The sequence below is a fragment of the Amblyraja radiata genome, chromosome 10 (assembly GCF_010909765.2).
Source record: "Amblyraja radiata isolate CabotCenter1 chromosome 10, sAmbRad1.1.pri, whole genome shotgun sequence".
NCBI lineage: Eukaryota > Metazoa > Chordata > Chondrichthyes > Rajiformes > Rajidae > Amblyraja > Amblyraja radiata.
In genome coordinates, this window is record NC_045965.1 from 61,121,603 (window position 1) to 61,142,568 (window position 20,966).

The window sequence follows — 20,966 nt, forward strand, 5'->3', positions numbered from 1 at the left end:
GCCCTCCGCTCCCACCCTCCTATGATCATATCAAAACTGGTATCTCTTTGATAATCTTACTATGTTAGGTCATTATAGTTTCTGTGACCTCACACCGCTGCTTTGAAGAATGACACGCATGCGTTGGAAGCGGGTTCTTCACGTATTCCCTCAACGTTCCTCCTCATAAAATACAGATCAAACTTCAAACTGGTAAGTTCTCGTTTAATCTTACTATCTCTCTGTAGACTTTGAAAATGTACTTCATTATCCACAACACCACCTATCTTAGTATCATCTGCATACTTACTAATCCAATTTACCACACAATCATCCAGATCATTGATGTATATGACAAACAACAGTGGACCCAACACAGATCCCTGTGGCACCCCACTAGTCACCGGCCTCCAACCTGACAAACAGTTATCCACCATTATTCTCTGGCATCTCCGTTTTTGTTTCCACTTGGATAACCATGTCTCTGCTTCCACTTGGATAACCGTAGTTTCCTCTATTGACCATGAGGATGGAAATTTTGGCGCGGAAGAATAATCAACCAGAAAATGAACCTTATAATCGGTTATGATTTGAACACTGAAAAAATTCCAGAGGTTATCTGTCCCCACCTGTTTGTTTAACCCCGACTTAAATATCGACAGCAGATCTCATGTGACTAATGTAATAACATTCACATACTCAAACCACCTCCAGCTCAATGTTGCTTTGCTGTCCATGAGAAGACAGACGATGACTGAAGATGAGATCAATGCAATTTCTGAGAAAGCACTTGCTATAAAATCCACCAAGAAGATCCTTGGCCCCAGACAGAAGACTAACAGTCAGCTGATCCTAGACTTTGCTCTGTCCCTTTGCACATACATCATGACCTGCTGGGGACAGTACTTAGTATGAAAAAAGCACAGCAACCATGGTGAGCGCCCTGGCTTTGATAGAAGAGTAGGCCTGGTGCTCCAACCAGCCTCTGTGGAGTGGTATCCTCCTACTCTTGAGAAAATTTAGCATATATTGGATAGGCTTCAGGCCTGTACCATCCTAGCCGAATTGAGTTTAGACTGCGTATAACACAGAAGACCCTCTACTGACCTTGTACAAGGCGAATCCTTCCCTGAGAAGTCTCAAAACCTTCTGGGGTTAAAGCCTTTCGACTTAGATTTTGCCTCAAACTGATGGCATTAACCTACAACCTCCAGTGCCTGACTGAATCAGAACATACATCTCCTCTGTGTGCAGCCATGTTTTTTTTTTTTTTTTTTTTTTTTTTTTTTTTTTTTTTTATTAGAAGTACGGTAAATTACAATAACACACAACACATATATCTTAATACATTTTTTGTACCGCTTCATTTTTTTTTTTTTTAAAGCTTTAAGAAAAAGATAGAAGTAAGGAAAGTAAAGAAGGTGCGCAAGAGTTGTGAAGTGCAGAAGAGTGTTGGGAAAAGAAAGCCCCTTAGAAAAGAAGTTAGAGAAGGAAGTAAAGTAAGAAAGTAGACCCTAGAAAAGAAAGAAAAAGAAAGTAAGGACAATCGCTCTATTATAACATTAAACTCCGCAGAAAGACTACCAACCAAGTCTGTTTTTGTTGTTTTATCTCCCAATGCCAGGTCCTGATACCATTTATTTATTTATTTATTTATTTAAAATTACTATTGCACCTCATGCTTGTAATAGGTCCATAAACGTAGACCACGTCTTTTGGAATTGGTTTGCTTTATCTGCTAAGAGGAATCTCATCTCTTCCAGATGTAATGTTTCAAACATATTTGATATCCACATTTTTATTGTTGGTGTGGGCGCATTTTTCCAGAATTTAAGTATGAGCTTTTTTCCCATTATTAGCCCGTAATTGAGTAAATTCTTCTGATACACGTTTAATTCAGGGATATCTTCCGATATCCCAAAAATGATCCATTCTGGTTTTGGTACCAGTTTTATTTTAATTAATTTTGAAAAAATATCAAATATTCCATGCCAGAATTTTTGGATTTTTGTACAAAAAATAAAAGAATGCGCTATGGTAGCTTCTTGACACAGACATTTATCACAGATTGGTGAAACATTGGGAAAGATTTTATTTAATTTAGTTTTTGAATAGTATAGTCTATGTAATGTTTTGAATTGGATAAGCGTATGTCGTACATTGATCGAGCATTTATGCACCTGTAGTAAATGTTTATCCCAGCTCTCTTTTGAAATTTTTATAGCTAATTCTTGTTCCCAGTCTCTTCTAATTCCATCTGTTGTGGGTATTTCTATGTTTAAAATGATATTATATAAGTACGATATTAAGTTAGCTGATTCCGCCTTTGTCTTCATTGCTTCATCCAGTAAGTCGGAAGGCATATTATGATAGTCTTTTGTGTATTTTTTCAAATAATCACAAATTTGAAGATATTTAAAATATTGGTTATTTTTCAAATTATATTTCAGTTGTAGTTGTTGAAATGATAGTAATTTTCCCACTTCATACAGATCTTCGAGCGTTTTGATTCCCATTCTTTCCCAATGTATAAATGATTTGTCTATGATTGATGGTTTAAACGATGGGTTATTGGCTATTGGTATTGAGAGAGATAGGTTTCTTAATTTTAGATTCTGTTTTATTTGTTTCCATGTTCTAATTGTGCTATGTATAATTGGGTTTTTATTATAATTTTTATTATTCAGATTTATTGGTGAGAGGATAATCGCTCCTATATTACTCGGGGAGCAATCCCCTTTTTCCATTACAATCCAGTCCGCCTGCTGGGCAGAATTGTCCAGCAGGTGAATCATATTTTTAATATTTACTGCCCAATTATAATACATAAAGTTAGGGAGCGCTAGACCCCCCCACTCTTTTCGTTTATTAAGGTGTGTTCTTTGTATTCTATGGGGTTTATAATCCCATATGAAATTTGTAATGTCTGAGTCCAATTTTTTGAAAAACTTTTTTGGGAGATATATAGGTATTGATTGAAATAGGTATAGAATTTGTGGTAAGAAAATCATTTTTATAGCGTTTATTCTGCCTATTAAGGACATCGGAAGTGTTTTCCAGAATTTAATCAAATTATTTAATTTCTTAAGTAGGGGATTATAATTGGCTTTAAACATATCCTGGTAATTTCTAGTAATTTCAATTCCCAAATATTTGAATTTTTCTGTAGCTATTTTAAAGGGGAATTTCCTGAGATGTGTTGAGTCTTTTGGTTTTATCGACATAATTTCACTTTTGTTCCAATTTATTCTATATCCTGAAAAGGATCCAAAGTCCTCAATTAAATTTAATATATTCGGTATACTAATTTGTGGTTTTGTGATGTACAGTAGTACATCATCGGCATATAGGGATATTTTGTTATTTGAATATTTTGTATTATAACCGTAAATATCCAGGTGTGTTCTTATTTTTTCAGCAAGGGGTTCAATTACCAAAGCAAATAACAGCGGAGATAATGAACAACCTTGTCTATTGCCCCTTGATAGTTCAAATTTCGAGGATAATATATTATTAGTTAGTATTCTAGCCGTAGGTTTGTTATATAATAGTTTTATCCATGCAATGAAGTTCTCTCCCAATTGGAATTTTTGCAATACTTTAATCATATAATCCCATTCTACTTGATCAAACGCTTTTTCTGCATCCAGTGAGATGATAGCTAACTCTTGGTCGTGAGATTTATGTGAGTGCATTATGTTAAGCAAACGTCTCAAGTTATTGAATGAATGTCTCTTAGGTATAAATCCTGTTTGATCCTCATTTATTAATCTACTAACATACCTGCTTAGTCTACTGGCTAGTGTTTTCGCTATTATTTTTTGATCCGTATTTAACAAAGCAATAGCTCTATATGAACCTGGTTCTTCTATATTTTTATCTTTTTTAAGTATTAATATGATCGTTGATTCTGCTAGTGTTTCAGGTAAGCTTTGCTCCTCAAAAGCATATGTATACATTTTCTGTAATCGTGGAGTAACTATGTCATAAAAAGATTTATAAAATTCATTACTGAATCCATCTGGTCCTGGTGTTTTTCCATTCTTTAGTGTTTTTATTGTGTCTTCTATCTCCTTAGAAGTAATTTGTGCTCCCAGTTCCTCTTGTTCCCTCAGTTCTAATTGTGGTAGGTTACAGTTATCTAGAAATTCTGAAATTTTATTATTGTCTATTAACGTTTTAGATGTGTATAGATTCTGGTAAAATTGAGCAAATCTTTTATTGATATCCTTGGGTAATGTTAATAATTCCCCTCTATCTGATTTAATCTTTAATATTGCATTCTCTTTTTCCCGTTTTTTCAGTTGGCGTGCTAAAAGTTTGTGGGGTTTATCCCCGAATTCGAAGTGTTCTTGTTTTGTAATTTGAAATAATGTTATAACTTTCTCTGACAGTAATTTATTTAGCTTGAATTTCAATAATAGGATTTTATTATGTTTATCCATAGTTGGATCTTTAGCATTATCTGTATCTAATTGTTTTATTTGTTCTTCTAAATGTCTTTGTTCATTCTTATTCTTTTTATTTTGATAAGCTTGAAATGAAATAATGACTCCTCTAATAAATGCTTTGAAGGATTCCCATAATAGCGTGGGGGATATATCTGGTGTATCATTTATCTCAAAAAATAGGTCCATCTGTTTTTTTAGATATATACTCCCTTGTGGGTCTTTTAAAATTTGCGAGTTAAACCTCCAGAACGATTTATTCATAGACATTCCTTCTAGTTTTAAAACAAAAGTTAGCGGGGAGTGGTCTGAGATCGCATTAGTGTGGTATTTAGGGTTCATAGTGTGCGGAATTAATTTTGTATCCACAAGAAAATAGTCTATCCGTGAGTATGTTTTATGCACCGTTGAATAAAACGAATAATCCCTTCCCGTCGGGTTTGCAATCCTCCACACATCTACTATATTTGTGTTTTCCATATATGTATGTAAAAGTTCACTGGTTTTAGATTTCCTATTACCTTTTTGTTTTTGCATCGATTTATCTAGATAAGGGTCTAAAACACAGTTAAAGTCTCCTCCAATTATGACATTTTGATAAGTACATTCTGCAATTATATTCAGAATTTTATTAAAAAATTGAGGATTATCAAAATTGGGCGCATATATGTTTACCAACGTAATTGGCGTATTATTGATCTCTCCTGCTACTATAAGGTATCTCCCTTCCTTATCTGAAATAATATTCTTTGATTTAAATGGAATTCCTTTACGAATAATGATAGCGGTACCTCTAGATTTGGAAGTAAATGAAGAGTGAAATGTTTGGCCTATCCAGTTCGCCCTCAGTCTCGTCTGATCTTGATGTTTAAGATGCGTTTCCTGTAGAAACGAAATATCCGTGTTGTATGATTTCAACTGAGCTAGTATCTTGCCCCTTTTAATAGGTTCATTAATACCCCTTATATTCCAACTGCATAGTGTGATTCCTCCCATTTTCTTTTGATTGTCGTCATACATTTCTACCTATTTTGATGGCCTTATTTATTATGGTGCATTCATACCTCAGGACTCTGGTTATTTTGGGAGCATTTATAATATAGACTTCCTTGGTAGTTCCCCTCTGCGATTGTCCTTGAAAAGAAAACACATAGATGTGACATATTGTGATAATAAAAAAAAAAAGTATATCAAATAAATTTACGGTGTCTGAGTTTCGGACACCGTAGTGAGTGACCCACTCGTCTGTGGGGTACGACATCTATATCGCTTCCGGTGTAGATGTTAAAAAATTAGCCCCGCTGCCTTTATTACCCAAACCCTAGGGGGTCGGTACCGTTTCCAAATAAGTTCTATTTCACCCAGTTGCAGTATATATATATATATGTTTCATTCCAACTTATCAAATCTAATCATGTATTAAGTTACATATATTCCTCACTCTTTATCTCTTAACTATTTGTAAATGGTTTTAGTATTGTTAAAAGTGATTTGTTCGTTGAAAGGGTTAACCGAAGTCAGGCTCCTGGAACTGTGCCAGGTGCCCGAGTCTCCTCCCCTCCCCATTCGAGCTGCGGAACATATGTGATTACGGTTGTCTGCGTTATAAAGCAGGCAACACATTTTTATCAGTTTCAGTTGCTATTTCTATATTAGAATTTTTAGTTATTAATTATTAATTATTAATTTTTATCAGTTTCAGTTGCTATTTCTATATTAGTATTGTTAGTTATTAATTATTAATTCTCAATATTTTGTGAAACTGTATAAGCCATGTGATGTTTTTCGCTCTCAGCTCAGCAGATTCACTCCCATGTTATCAGTCTTTCCTCGTTTGAGCACAGAATGTCCTTGAGTTAGATTCCGCAATGTTCAAGGCGAGATAATAATGTCTAGACACGTCTCTTGGAAAATCTGTTGCGTGTAGTAATTTTTAAAGATTGGTGTTGTTCGCTTATTTCACTTTTCTTGTGATATTCTTGTTGGGGGGATAAGCAAATTAATTTGTTCATGACGTCTTGGTGATCAATCTTCAGTTGTTGCTGCCTTGGCCACGATTTCTTGAGCGTATTTAAGAGATTCCACCGAGTTAATAAATGTTTTTGAGATTCCCCTGAAAGTAATACGCATTCTGGCCGGATAATATACTCCACATCTGACACCCTTGACCTCGTAAAGAGCTTCTCTGGTCTGTGAGAACTTTCTTCTCTTCAGAACAATCTCGTGAGGGTAGTCCCGTAGGAGTTTAATAGAATCATTTCCGTACATCATGTTCTCTCCGTATTTGATCTTTTTCATCAGCGCTTCCATTGTTGGGATATCCCGAAGTTTGATTATGATCTGTCTTGGGTAGGCATGTTCTCCTTGAGATTTTGGTTTAACTCTGGGTAGTCGATGTGCTTCTTCAATTACAGGTGCCTCAGATAGATTGAGCACGTGTTTAATTAGGTTGGCAGTGTACTCACGAGCATTGTCCCCAGTGTACTCACGAGCATGTGTGCAGCCATGTTAGCAGCGCGTCAGTTTTTTCCAGCTTTTTTTTATTTTTTAGTATGTTTTAAAGTGTGTATTTTGTGTTTCTTCGTGTGTTTTGTGTGGGGGGTGGTGTGGGGGGGTAAGGGGGAAACCGCTTCGGTCGCCTCCTCCATGGAGAGGCGACTTTTTCCAGGTCGCCTCCCCCGTGGCCTAACATCAAGGATCGACGCGGCCTTTCCCGGAGACATGCCCGGGGCTTCAGCGGCGGGCGCAGCGTGGACTCTCGGCGTGAAGCGGGCGACCCTCGCTGCGGCTCGCTGGAGGGGAGCGCTCCGTTTCGCTGGCCGGGGGCAGCCGGCAGCCTGAAGTCGCAGCCTGAAGCCGCGGTCTGCAGAGTTCCAGCTGGTGCGGCGTCTACAGCCCGGGATCCCTCGTGGGGGATCCGGGGGAAGAAGAAGCCATCACTGCCGGCCCGCGGCCAACTTCTACCGCGGGTGCGGCATGGACTTACCATCACCCCTGGAGGGGAACTTCGACCGCCGGCCCTGCAGTCTACGGTGCTTCTGGCTGCGGCGGGGACTTTAAATCTCGACCGGTGGCCTGCGGCCTACAACAATCTAAAGCCGCGGTCTTCGGTGAGGAAGAGCCGATCCTGGACTGACTGGACTCTGGTCCTGTACACGGGGGGGAAATGGAGGAGGACTGGCCAAATTTTTGTGCCTTCCACCACAGTGATGAATGCTGTGGTGGATGTTTGTGTTACAGTTTTATTGTGTGTTCTTTATTATTGTACCGCTGCTGACAACCCAAATTTCCACCAACCCTGGTTGTGTGGCAATAAATTATATCTATCTATCTATCTATCTATCTATCTATCCTTATGCGACTAGAATTGAAGCGTAGCATCCGCTTCGTGTGGCAATACGAGTTCCCTGTCAACTCCTCACAGTCAGAGTCACCCTCAGAGTGGAAAATATCATAATGCCACCCTGAACCAGGAATTGCTGCCGCAGTCCTCTGCCTGGAACGAACTATCTCAGTCGCCAGAGGGCACAAAACATTCTCTTCACCAAGGTGAGCACGATGGCCCTGGGCCTAACAAAGGTCTCTGGCTAGGTCTGCATTGAGTAGGCCTGGTGTTCCAACCAGCTTCAGAGCAGCGATTCCAGCCGTTAGTTTATATATAGAGGTGATATGCCAAGATACTGGAGCCCTACCCACATAGGATCGTTTTACCACCCACGCAGCCGCCTAAAATTCTCCCTGCAAGTCTTAACCTTGCTAACATCTCTCCTCTCCGAAGAGATACATTGCGGGCTGCATGTTACTGGCCCTGCATAAACGAGCAAATTTTGGGGGAATTACCTCAGGCCTTATCGCATTTAGCGAAGGCAATTTAGCTCAGTTGGTGTAGTGTATTACATAGAAGTGCTAAAGCATCTTCTGCACTAATGAAAGCTGAACCCATCTACTGCCCTTGCAAAGGCCTAAATGACATCAGTTAATAGTCTTTGGATACGCTGAAATTTTAATTCTTCCATCCCCGAAGGGATGGCAAATGATGTGACAAGAGACAGAACTCCTTCATATGATTAAACTGCAACAGATCCCCCATAAGTTCAGGGGATTCAAATTCCTTGACGACATCCCCATAGTCGAAGTTACTTATGTAATAAACTCCAGTACTCCTCTCTACAGAGCGGGAGATAAAATAACACAACACTGAACCAGTTGTTGCTTCCCCTCTTCTGAGCTGGAGATATTGTAACGCAAACCTGAGCCAGGTATTGCTTCCCCTCTTCTGAGCGGGAGATACATAACAGAACCATGAGCCAGGTGTTGCTTCCACAGGCATCTGACTGGAGCATCCTGTAAGTGTCTCCTGAGCCAGGAGCACAATTCTATTATACACTCACTGGACAGATCGCGCCTGCTAATGAGTCCGGGTTTTCTCTCTTTTGGAGCCTCAACGGAGTCTAGAAGGGAGGAATATAACGCAGCCCTGAGCCAGGTGTTGCTTCCTTCAGTAATCTGACTGGCTCCCTTTTTCAGCCTCAACCAGTCGTCTGCTCCCTTGGAGCCCCAAAACTGCTCCCTCTCGGAGCCTCAATGGCGGTAGCCACCGGCTGTGCTATCAGCCTATTGAATCCCGCCTTGCTCCCTCTCGGAGCCTTAATGGCGATAGCTGCACCGGCTGAGCCGTCAGCATATTGAATGAGGCTGCCTACTCCTTTTTCAGAGCTTCCACGGCGGTTGGAGGGAGAGACAACGTGCCCTCCATTCCCAACCCTGAATTTCATAAAGATCATTCGGTAAGTCAAGCGTTATTAATCTTTCTATAGTTTAATTTGATGCAAGTGGTCTGTGGTTTCATACAGTTGCTTTGAAGATTGATGCACATGCGGGCTGGCGGGTTCTTCATGTAGTCTCTCACTCCAACTTCTAATAAAATAAAGATCAAACTTCAAAAGGTAAGTTCTCGTTTAATCTTTCTAGTTTAGTGTAGTGTAGTTTAGTTTATGTAGTGTAGTGTAGCCCAATTTAGTTTATGTAGTGTAGTGTAATGAAGTGTAATGTAGTGTAGTTTAGTTTAGAGATAGTGTGGAAACAGGCCCTTCGGCCCACCAAGTCCGCACCGACCAACGATCACCCGTACAGTAGTTCTATCCTACACACTGGGGACAATTTACAGAGACCAATTAACCTACAAACCGCACGACTTTGGAATACGGGAGGAAACCGGAGCACCCAGAGGAAACCGACGTGGACACAGGGAGGACATGCAAACTCCGTACAGACAGCACCCATTGTCAGAATCGAAGCCGTGCCCCAGGTGCTGTGAGGCAGCAACTGTACCGCTGCACCACTGTGCCACCCCTGAATCACTTTGTGCTGCCCAAAGATAATGGTACATCATCGAATGAGCTGCGAGAGGAAAGGGCCTGTCCCACCAGCATGCGATAGCATGCGTCTGGCGCAACCAAACGTGGTCGCTTGAGGCGTAAGGCCTCGCGGGGCTGGTCCCACTTCGATTGGCGGAGGCGTATGGAGTTGAGCGGGGCTGGTCCTGACATCGCGCGGATCTCCAAAAATCTTGCACTGTCCGAAAATCCTGCTCGCCAACGGCCTGTTGGCCCGCAGGCGCATTATGCGCGTACGCAGCGTCTCGACGGGCGTACGCAGCATCTTGACGTCGTATGTAGCGTCTTGACGCCGTACGCAGTGTCTTGACAGCGGACGCCTAACGCGTGGCGTTGCGCGATGACGTCATCGCCCGCTTGCCGTTGCGTGATGACGACACCGCCCGACGTCCAAATTCAGTCGGCCCGCCTCCTGCCCAGCTGATTGGTGAGCATGATGTCGGGACTAGCCCCGCACAACTCCATACGCCTCCGCGGTTCGAATTGGGACCGGCCCCGCGCGGCCGTACCCATCAATCGACCACGTTTGGTCGTGCTAGACGCATGCAATCACATGCTGGTGGGACGGGGCCTGAAGTGGTTGAGGCAGGGACCAAAATAACTCTGAAATGACAGGTACATAAGTAGGAAAGGTTAAGAGGAATATGGGTCAAATGCAGGTGAATGGGATTAGGGTAGATGGGCATCTTAGTTGCATCGGAAGAGTTGGGCTGAAGGGCCTGTTTACATGCTGTATGATTAAGACTCATAATCAAAAATATTTTTCTTCTTTCAGTTACTTATCCATTTTCTTTTTGAAACCTGTAATTGAATCCAGGGATCGCGGGTCGGTGCGGACTCGATGGGTCGAAGGGCCTATTTCCGCGCTGTATCTCTCAACTAAACAAAACTCAGATTACATTCCTCAGATTACCACTATGCCTTAGAGGATGGTACACTGACCTTGATGGGAGAAAAATCACAAATTAATCAGATCAAACCTCTTTCCTTATAGAAGAGTTTTGTTAGATTCATTCGAGGGATGAACTCGTACTCTCGCAGATCTGATAGCTTTAGGTTTGTTTGTGATGAGAGGGGATCTTGTAGAAACATAAAATTCTTAAAGGATTGGATGGGCAAGATGCAAGAAAATGTTCCTGATGTAGGGCGAGTCCAGAACCAGGGGGTCACAGTTTAAGAATAAGGGGTAGGTCATTTAGGACTGAGATGAGGAAAAACTTCTTCACCCAGAGAGTTGTGAATCTGTGGAGTTCTCTGCCACAGAAGGCAATGGAGGCCAATTCACTGGATGCATTCAAGAGAGTTATATTTAACTCTTAAAGCTAAAGGAATCAAGGGATATGGGGAGAAAGCAGGAGGGGGGTACTGATTTTTGATTATCAACTGTGATCATATTGAATGGTGGTGTTGCCTCAAAGGGCTGAATGGCTTACTCCTGCACCTATTTTTCTAAGTTTCTACAGTATATTTCTAGTCATGTTCAGATTTGCAGGATGGAATGTCTCAAACATGTCCAAACAAGCATCCCATCCCTTTTCTGTAACAGGTGCAACCAAAGATCTTATAGCAGAGCAAGATAGACCACTCCTCGAAAAACGCGTAGTATGACGTGTGTGATTGTCGACGCCATTTTTTGAGGCATTTTATTGGGCTTCCCCCACACTGTCATGGCGTTCTTATCTAAATCTTCATCTCACTGCTCTGCTATCAATTGTTCTAATCGTAAATCTAAACGATCCGACCTGTCATTCTTTAGGTTCCCCAATAAAAAAGAAAGGTGAGAAAATATTATTATTATTTTCAGTCGATATTCTGTCGTGAAAATGTTATTTTCTGTTCTCCCATCAACGGCCATTGGGAAACTAGGTTTGTCGGTACATTAGAAAGTTATTAGACATATTTTTAATAGATTTTTACTTACCATAATAATAAAGACAATTTTAACACTTCTGTACGTTTTTGGTTTTGTTCTTGTAAGGGATTGGTCTCCAAAATATGGCCCGCGGGACACATTAGGCCTAGTGACCAGGAGATTTTTCGAGCTCAGATTCAAGTCCGAGAACGCGGCGGCTGTTGCCCGTTATGTCCCTCGAATTGTCGAGACATCACAAGCAAAGATCACAAGCCCGCCGTGAAGAAGGGTGCAATCAAAGGTTATACAACTCTGCTCTATCATCTTTGGGTGCAATGGTGGGCCGGGGGGTTCGGCGGCGGCGGCGATCGCAATCAAAGATACGAGAGGAGCTCTGCTCTATAAGCTTTGGTCAGATTGGGACGGCTGCGCGTTATAATGTGCTATCGTTCCACTCCCTCTCCCCCTTCTCCCTGTCCCCCTTCTTCCTCTCCCCCTTCTCCCTCTCCCCCCTTTTCCCCTTCTCCCTCTCCTCCTTCTCCCTCTCCCCCATCTCCCTCTCCCCCCTTCTCCCTCTCTTCTCTCGATCTCTCTCTCCCCTCTCTTCTCTCGATCTCTCTCTCCCCTCTCTTCTCTCGATCTCTCTCTCCCTCTCTTCTCTCAATCTCTCTCTCTCTCCCTCTCTTCTCTCGATCTCCCTCCCTTCCCTATCTCCCTCACTTCCCTCTCTCCCTCCCTTACCTCTTCGTGAGAGTTGGCAGCTCTGCTATGCCTTGGGTCCAAAAGAGGATAGAAAGAAAATACTTAATGATCTTTGTAAGAATATTTTAATAAGCTCTTCTACATTTAAGGTAAATTGACATATTAGAGGCAAAAAGCATCTTCAATATACAGGTCTCTCCACACAACTGAAAACAATTGCATTTAAATGATATATCATCCATTGTTCAGGCATGTAGTTATGATCATCTTTTTTCTTATTAGTTAATCCTAAATGATATCTCCTGTAATTTCAGATGTCAACAGTGGGTCCAGAATACTCGTCGACAAGATCTCCTGCACCGAACTGCAGAGTATTTGTCAAATAACTGCCGTCTTATGTACATTGTGTGAAATTGTGATTTGTTAACTGCATAAAACTAATGCAAATGGTGATATATTTATTATTGTATCTACGTTGGACATTTTGCTCTTTGGTGTCAGAATGCGGGGTGGGAGATTGCAACCTTCACGTGGTCCGCCCTGTTTCAACAAATGCAATCAACCTGGTGTGCACAGTCAAATAAGATCAAATAGAACAAGTTGTCCTACAACTTTAGGCTGTGCACACCATACGCAAGAAGAAGAAGAAGAAGAAGAAGTGTCAGAACGCAGTCTGAAGAAGGCTTCCGACCTGCAACGTCACCTATTCCTTTTCTCCAGAGATGCTGCCTGGCCCACTGAGTTACTCCAGCATTTTGTGTCTATCTCTGTTTAGATTGGACTCGTGGGTGGAGATTGCGGCTGGTCTGGTGATCTAGAACGAGGGCCAAAGTCTCAGAATATGGGTCATGATATTTAGTAATGAGACAAGGAGCAGTTTCTTCACTCAAGGGCTGGGAATCTTGGAATTCTTGATCGTGTGAGATGGTGGAAGTCGAGTCCTTGAAAGGAGAGATATTTTTTTTCAAATACGAAAAGGATGAAGGATAATGGAGAGAATGTGGGAATAAGGTGTTGAGGTGCAGGATCAACAATTATCTTACTGATGGTGGTGTGAACTTAGATGGCTTATCCTTGCTTCTATTTCTTATAGAGATACAGCGCGGAAACAGGCCTTTTGGCCCACCGCGTCCGCTTTGACCAGCGATCCCCGCACACTAACACCATCCTACACACACTAGGGACAATTTACACTTATACCAAGCCTACAAACCTGTATGTCTTTGGAGTGTGGGAGGAAACCGAAGATCTTGGAGAACGCCCATTCAGTCACGGGGAGAATGTACGAACTCTGTACAGACACTGTAAGGCAGCAACTTTACCGCTGCACCACCATGCCGCCCTTAATCCACTAGGGAGCTAGGTTACAATAAACTTCCTACATATTCCAGGAATGCATCTCATAAAAATGGGAGAGGTTTAAATGCATTGTAAAATCTGCTCTCAGTTTCCTCGATCGGTATTGCTCTAATGGCCTCTTTGTTTCATTTTCTTTGATTTAAACCATCCATTGTTCTGCATTTAGATTTTATTTTTTCCCCTGTGGATCACAAGGCACTGTTTGTTTCAGGAGTGACTCCAATCTCCAGCGTAATTTGACAAGACAGCCAAGAGGGCAAACACAGGCAGTTCAGAGCTGCTGCCTGTATCGCATGAGAGAACAAGAATGAGACCAACTTGTTTTTTGCAGATCAACCCTTGACTGATGTTATCAATGCCGATGGTGACTCAAGGAGACTCAACCAGGTGGTGGTTTACAAAGGTCCATGCCCATTGTTCCTCATGGCATACCACCAGCCTCAACAGATCACCTAGTCATAGAGTCTCACAGCGTAGAAGCAGGCCCTTCAGCTCAACTTGCCCACGCTGGCCAACATGTCCCATCTACACTAGTCCCACATGCCTGCATTTGGCCCTTACCCCTCTAAACCTGTCCTAACCATCAAATAACCTAACAGAACTGTCATATGAGGAAAGATTGAAAAGACTAGGCTTGTATTCACTGGAGTTTAGAAGGATGAGGGGGTTTCTTATCATAGTGTTTACAGTGTACTATGTTTACAGATTCTGTTGTGCTGCTGAAACTAAGAATTTAATTGTTCTATCTGGGACAAGCTAGATGCAGGAAATTGTTCTACATGACAATAAAACACTCTTGTTAGATGCAAGGGGATCTTATAGAAACATAAATGAATAAAAGGACTGAACAAGCTAGATACAGGAAAAATGTTCCCAATGTTGGGCGAGTCCAGAACCAGGGGCCACAGTCTTAGAACACAGGGGAGGCCATTTAAGACTGAGGTGAAAAAAAACTTTTTCACTCAGAGAGTTGTGAATTTGTGGAATTCCCTGCCACAGAGGGCAGTGGAGGCCAAATCGCTGGCTGGATTTAAGAGAGAGTTAGATAGATCTCTAGGGGCTAGTGGAATCAAGGGATATGGGGAGAAGGCAGGCACGGGTTATCGATTGGGGCTGATCAGCCATGATCACAATGAATGGCGGTGTTGGCTCGAAGGGCCAAATGGCCTCCTCCTGCACCTATTTTCTATGTTTCTAGAACACTCATCCAGCAATCCTCGAGCCCACCAGCTCATCCCGTAGTCCGTTCATCAGCTTTTCCATAAGAACTTCCATCAGTTCTTCCAAAAGAATGACAATCAGCCAATCTCGATTACCCTCAGCCCATCAAGCAGCCCCTTAATTCACCCAGAAGTCTGAACTATTGAATGCTCACTGCATCTCTTTCCATGTCGGCAAGTTAATATCCAGCTGCATGAACCATGTGAAAAGGGAATAAATAGATGCATGTGGTGCTTTGATTTGTGCAGCACTATAGGCCTGGAGACCAAGAGGAGTTCACCATTGAACGGAGTTTGAACGGGGGGCTTGAGGCCCCCGACCGAGGAAGAACAAAAGGAAGGGACTTGAACTTTATTTCGCCTTCCATCACAGTGAGGAATGTGTAGGAGTCACTGTGGTGAATGTCCGTATTAAAATGTGTTTTTGAGTGCTGTTGCTTTTAATTGTATGACTGACCTGGCCAATGAAATTCCTCGTATGTTGCAAAACATACTTGGCAAATAAAATCTGATTATGATTCTGAAAAGCCTTTCCCATACTCTTTCCTCTCTTTGATCTTTTTGCAGTTGACTGCCTTTCTGTACTTGTTGCAAGAGATTGTCGCGGCATCCAGCATCCTCGGAGAATGTAGAATTAAAGGCAGAGGCAATGCCAGTTTTAAATATGGTTATTTGCCTCAAGATTGGATTATTGTATCTCCAGAACCTCCCCAGAAGCTCTGGGAGACACAAGGTTCAAGAGGGAACACAAAAAGCCTAATTAGGAAGAATATTAAGAGTAAGATTTTCAATTAAAATACTGTAATTGATGGAACCTTGCCTTTAAATTGGTTCTTGGATGAAACCCTGATGGTTCTCACATTGTCTCTTTAAATTTACTCTCCTTTTCACACTTGCATTAAAACACACAGCCACCGCCATTCACAGTGATACTGCCCGGCAGTCTCATAATTACAGTCAACACAGCCACCTTGACAGCCACACAAAATGATGTAAATAAAAATTGTTTTCCTTGTTTAAGAAGTTCAATTTAGAATTATTTGAAATTGTGGGGGTTGGTACAAAATACTGCTGACCCACAAATGTGTTGCTATGAGACATTCACATTTTAAAAATCCATGTCTCAAAAAAAGCAAGAAGGTGCCCATGTTATTTGACCAACTTATCAGATGAATTTAAATATGTAGGTATGTATGCATTAGTTTTGCTCTTAATTCCCTTTTCCAAATCATTAATATATATGGTAAACAGTTGCGGCCCCAACACCAAGCCTTGCGGAAAAAAAATCCAGAAGTTTAGTCAAACATGATTTCCCTTTCATAAATCCATGTTGACTTGGACTAATCCTTTTACTGCTATCCAAATGCCCCATTATTACATCTTTAATAATTGACTCCAGCATCTTTCACACCACCAAAGTCGGGCTAACTGGTCTGTAATTCCCCATTTTCCCTCACGCTCCTTTCTTGAAAAGTGGGATAGCATTAGCTATCCTCCAATCCACAGGAACTGATCGTAAATCTATTGATCGTTGGAAAATGATCATATGTATAAATATATATGTATGTTTATATATGCATGTATGTGTATATATGCATGTATATGTATATGTGTGTATATATGTATGTATATATATGTTTATATATGTGTGTATGTATGCATATAAATGTATCCACACGTATGTGTGCATTTGTATGTGTGCATATGTATGTGTATACGTGTGTATGTATGTATGTATATATATGTATGTGTGTATATATGCATGTGTATAAATATATATATGCATATATTTATTATTACTATATAATTATATATATAATTGCCTTTATGGTTTATGTATATCATCTTACAAGACAAATGAATTAATAGTGATTATTTAAATCAAAGTTGCTTCTGATCCATGAGAATAAACTTTATTATCTCTAACTTGCCTCTCACACACAGACACACATTCATATAAATATATAACATATATATACGTTAAATTTAATTTTGTGCAGTGTGTGTTAAAGCAATACAAGGGAAACTGCACAATACAATGCAAGGGAAACTACGCAAAGGAGGGGGCTGTTCCCGCTACAAGATACTCGAGGATCTTTGCTTTGGATCAAAGATTATAGAGGAGCTCTATAATCTTTGCTTTGGATTTCATCGGGTGGCATACGGGAAGTCGCGTGTCGCATTGAGACGTACTACACGTCAGTCCATTGGATTTCGGAGGAGTGGTCTATCTTGCTCCGCTATAGGATCTTTGGGTGCAACTGCATTCATTCGTCTTGGTTCATTTCAACAAGCGACGCTGAGCAGAGCAGAACATCAGTGGAGCGATGGTGCTGGGAAAACCCTTTAACTTAGTGTTCACCTGTCTTCTGTGTACCTACATTGAGAGCTGCTTTGGACTAAGCTTGGTGGATAATGGTTACAGAGACCTTGTGATTGCCATTAAACCAAGCATCAAACATAATGAAATGCTTCTTGAAAAAATCCAGGTGAGATCTGAAGTGAATTAATCAGGTTTGGGTTTAGGTTGTGGGTCGGCACGGTGGCGTGGTGATAGAATTGCTGCTTTAAAGCGCCAGAGACCCGGGTTCGATCCTCATGATGTGTGCTGTCTGTAAGGAGTTTGTACATTCTCCCCGCGACAGCGTATGTTTTCTCCAGGAGTTCCGGTATCCAAAGATGTACCGCTTTGTAGGAGAAATGGCTTCAGTAAAAATTGTAAAATTGTCCCTGGTGAGTAGGATAGTATTAGTGTAATGGTGGTCGTCGTGGACTCGACGGGCTGTTTAGGTTTATCATTGTGCAGTGATAAGCTTTGTTTTGCATGCCATCCAAACAGGTCAGATAATTTGATACATATGAAACTCAAATAGAATAGATAGAACAAAGAGGAAGATATGGAGTACAGAATATGGTTCTCAGCATTGTAGTGTATCAGTTCCATGGACAAAGTCTAATGTCTGCATTGAGCTAGAGGTGAGTCGGACTATATGAGTATTTGAGTGTAGGAGCAGGGAGGTTCTACTGCAGTTGTACAGGGTCTTGGTGAGACCACACCTGAAGTATTGCATACAGTTTTGGTCTCCTAATCAGAGGAAAGACATTCTTGCCAAAGAGGGAGTACAGAGAAGGTTCACCAGACTGATTCCTGGGATGTCAGGACTATCATATGAAGAAAGACTGGATAGACTCGGCTAGTACTCGCTAGAATTTAGAAGATTGAGGGGGGATCTTATAGAAATTTACAAAATTCTTAAGGGGTTGAACAGGCTAGATGCAGGAAGATTGTTCCCGATGTTGGGGAAGTCCAGAACAAGGGGCCACAGTTTAAGGATAAGGGGGAAATCTTTTAGGACCGAGATGAGAAAAACATTTTTCACACAGAGAGTGGTGAATCTCTGGAATTCTCTGCCACAGAAGGTAGTTGAGGCCAGTTCATTGGCTATATTTAAGAGGGAGTTAGATGTGGCCCTTGTGGCTAAAGGTATCAGGGGGTATGGAGAGAAGGCAGGTACAGGATACTGAGTTGGATGATCAGCCATGATCATATTGAATGGTGGTGCATGCTCGAAGGGCCGAATGGCCTACTCCTGCACGTATTTTCTATGTTTCTATGTTATAGAAGGATTGTTCAGAGGGGAAGAAGCTGTTTCTGAGTCTAATGTGCGTGCTTATAGAGTTGCTTATGAGATGTCGATGTACATCTTCATATCACATTGAACTAGTTAGAATTTATGTTTTGATGATAGGACAAAGAGTTAAAAGATTGTCCACGATTGCCTCTGTCAACACAATTATATAACATAATGTTTGCGAGGATTTACAAGGATCTGAGCTATAGGGAGAGGTGGGGCAGGCTGGAACACTATTCCTTGGAGCGCAGGGGGATGAGGGGTGATCTCATAGAAGTGTATAAAATCAAGAGAGGAATAAATCGGTTAAACGCCCAGAGTCTCTTGCCCAGAGTAGGGGAATCAAGAACCAGAGGACTGAACTTTCTGATGCCTTTCCCCACAGTGGAAATTTTTTATTCTGTTGTGGGGGGACGTTTGTGTTGAATTATACAATATGTTGTGTCATTTTTCTTAATTTTAATTTTTCTATGGATGTATGGAAGCTTAATTATTATTTTTATTTTTTTTTTCTATGTAAAGCACTTTGGTCTCAATGCGAGTTGATTTAAACGTGCTATATAAATAAAGTTTACTTACTTACTTACTTACTTACTTACTTACATAGGTTTAAGGTGAAGGGGAAAAGATTTAATAGGAATCTGAGGGGTGACTGTTTCACACATAGGGTGGTGGGTGTATGGAACGAGCTGCCAAAGGTTATGAAACAATTGAACAGGTACATGGATAGGAAGGTTTAGAGGGATATTGAATGGAGCGGCTAGGCTTGTATACTCTGGAATTTAGACAGTATGAGAGGGGGTCTTATTGAAACAATAAGATTACTAGACCAAGTGCAGACCCATTGGGTCTGTTCCCACAACGTGCGGCCGTGGGGGGGGGGGGGGGGGGGAGGCGGCATGCAGTCACACACTAACTACCCTCCCCCCCCGCACTCATGCTAATGGAGGGGAGGGGGGGAGAGAGAGAGAGGGAGGGGGAGGAGAGGGGGGGAGAGGAGAGAGGGGGGGAGAGGAGAGAGGGGGGGAGGGAGAGAGGGGGGAGGAGAGAGGGGGGGAGGAGAGAGGGGGGGAGAGGAGGGGGGGGGAGCAGAGAGGGGGTAGGGGTGTGTGGAGGGGGAGGGGGGTTTTAGGGAGGAACAGTGGGGGAGGGGATGGAGGGGGGAGGAGAGGGGGGGATTGGAGGAGAGGGGGGGTATTGGAGGAGAGGGGGAGGTTGGAGGAGATGAAGGGGGGAGAGGAGGGGGGAGGAGAGGGGGAGGGGAGAGGGGGAGCGGGGGGGACGAGGAGAGGGGGGGGAGAGGCGATGGGGGGGAGAGGAGGGGGGGAGAGGATGAGTGGGGGAGAGGAGAGGGGAGAGGAGAGGAGAGGAGAGGGGAGGGGCGGGGGGGGGAGAGGAGAGGGGGGGGAGAGGAGAGGGGGTGAGAGGAGGGGGAAGAGGAGAGGGAGAGAGGGGGGAGAGGAGAGGGAGAGGAGAGGGAGGGGGAGAGGAGAGGGGGGAAGAGGAGAGGGGGGAAAGGAGAGGGGGGAAGAGGAGAGGGGAAGAAGAGAGGGGGAAGAGGAGAGGGGGGGGAAGAGGAGAGGGGGGGAAGAGGAGAGGGGGGGGAAGTGGAGAGGGGGAGGAGGGCGGGGAAGAGGAGAGGGGGGGAGAGGAGGGGGGGAGGGGAGGGGGGGAGGAGAGGAGAGGGGGAGCGGTGAGGAGGAGAGGAAGAGGGGGGGGAGAGGAGACGGGGAGAGGAGAGGGGGAGAGGAGAGGGAGGGGGAGAGGAGAGGGAGGGGGAGAGGAGAGGGAGGAGAGGGGGAGTGGAGAGGAGATGGAGGGGGGGAGAGAGAGTGCCTTTTTACTTCAACCCAAACCCAAATAACCATTTGCAGGCAGTGCTTTTTTACCTCTAACCATATTTTCATTTTCAAACCAAATTAAGGGTACTCACAGCGCTGTAGACATTTGTCAGCGCCATTCAATGCTCTGATTGAGGCACACCACTTGCAGAGACTGATTGAGGCACACCACTTACAGAGACTGATTGAGGCACACCACTTGCAGAGACTGATTGAGGCACACCACTTCCTGGTTTTATAGTCCCTCCCCCTCCCTCCAGCGGGGGCAGCAGAGAGAATGGGGAATGTTGTAAAAACATTAATATCTCTGTCAATTTTCATCGACGGGAAAAATCCTCGGCACACATGTGGCGGAGGGGGGCTCTGAGCGAGGTGGCCAAAAATGACGGCCGTAGGTGGCGGCGTACTCTCGGAAACCGCAGCACAGAAAGCCAAAACCGGTCAAGAACAGAGTTTTAGTAATATAGATTAAGGGTTGGACATGAGAGAGGCAGGAAACATGTTCCCAATGTTGGGGGAGTCCAGAACCAGGGGCCA

At 42.8% G+C, this 20,966-nt stretch overlaps 1 protein-coding gene across 1 annotated transcript in view; it reads left to right on the forward strand.

Annotated features, from left to right (window-relative positions):
- Nucleotides 1-17,251: 17,251 nt before the first annotated feature.
- The window catches only part of LOC116977399 (calcium-activated chloride channel regulator 1-like), a 45,267-nt gene continuing 41,552 nt past the window's right edge, over nt 17,252-20,966 (forward strand). Inside the window, exon 1 of the mRNA XM_033027828.1 lies at nt 17,252-17,445. Within this exon, the coding sequence (XP_032883719.1) occupies nt 17,284-17,445 (162 nt within the window). The 5' untranslated portion in view covers nt 17,252-17,283. The remainder of the gene's footprint in view (nt 17,446-20,966) is intronic.